At 60.7% G+C, this 214-nt stretch overlaps 1 protein-coding gene across 1 annotated transcript in view; it reads right to left on the bottom strand.

Moving 5' to 3' along the window:
* Nucleotides 1-214, bottom strand: part of LOC119589380 (cubilin-like) — a 70,980-nt gene that overhangs the window by 41,681 nt on the left and 29,085 nt on the right. The window contains exon 27 of the mRNA XM_037937998.1: nucleotides 21-202. Within this exon, the coding sequence (XP_037793926.1) occupies nucleotides 21-202 (182 nt within the window). The remainder of the gene's footprint in view (nucleotides 1-20; nucleotides 203-214) is intronic.

Below are 214 nucleotides of genomic sequence, written 5' to 3'. Positions count from 1 at the left end.
CACGAAACCCTCGCCCTTACCTTCAGCGAATCGAAAACGCAGTTGCCAAAGCTCTCCAGATCGAAGTCGTGGACGGTGACCTCGATCCTGGTGCCCGGGGCCGTTCGGATATTCCACTCGCAGTCGGTGTTAATCGGGTACGCGTTCGGGTAGTTCGGGCTGTTGAAGGACCCGCTCGCCTTCGTCAGCTCCCCTCCGCAACCTGGACCGACGG

Source organism: Penaeus monodon, chromosome 25 (assembly GCF_015228065.2).
Source record: "Penaeus monodon isolate SGIC_2016 chromosome 25, NSTDA_Pmon_1, whole genome shotgun sequence".
In the NCBI taxonomy this organism is placed as follows: domain Eukaryota; kingdom Metazoa; phylum Arthropoda; class Malacostraca; order Decapoda; family Penaeidae; genus Penaeus; species Penaeus monodon.
Note: the sequence above shows the minus strand (reverse complement) of the source record. Positions and strands in the feature narration are given on the sequence as shown.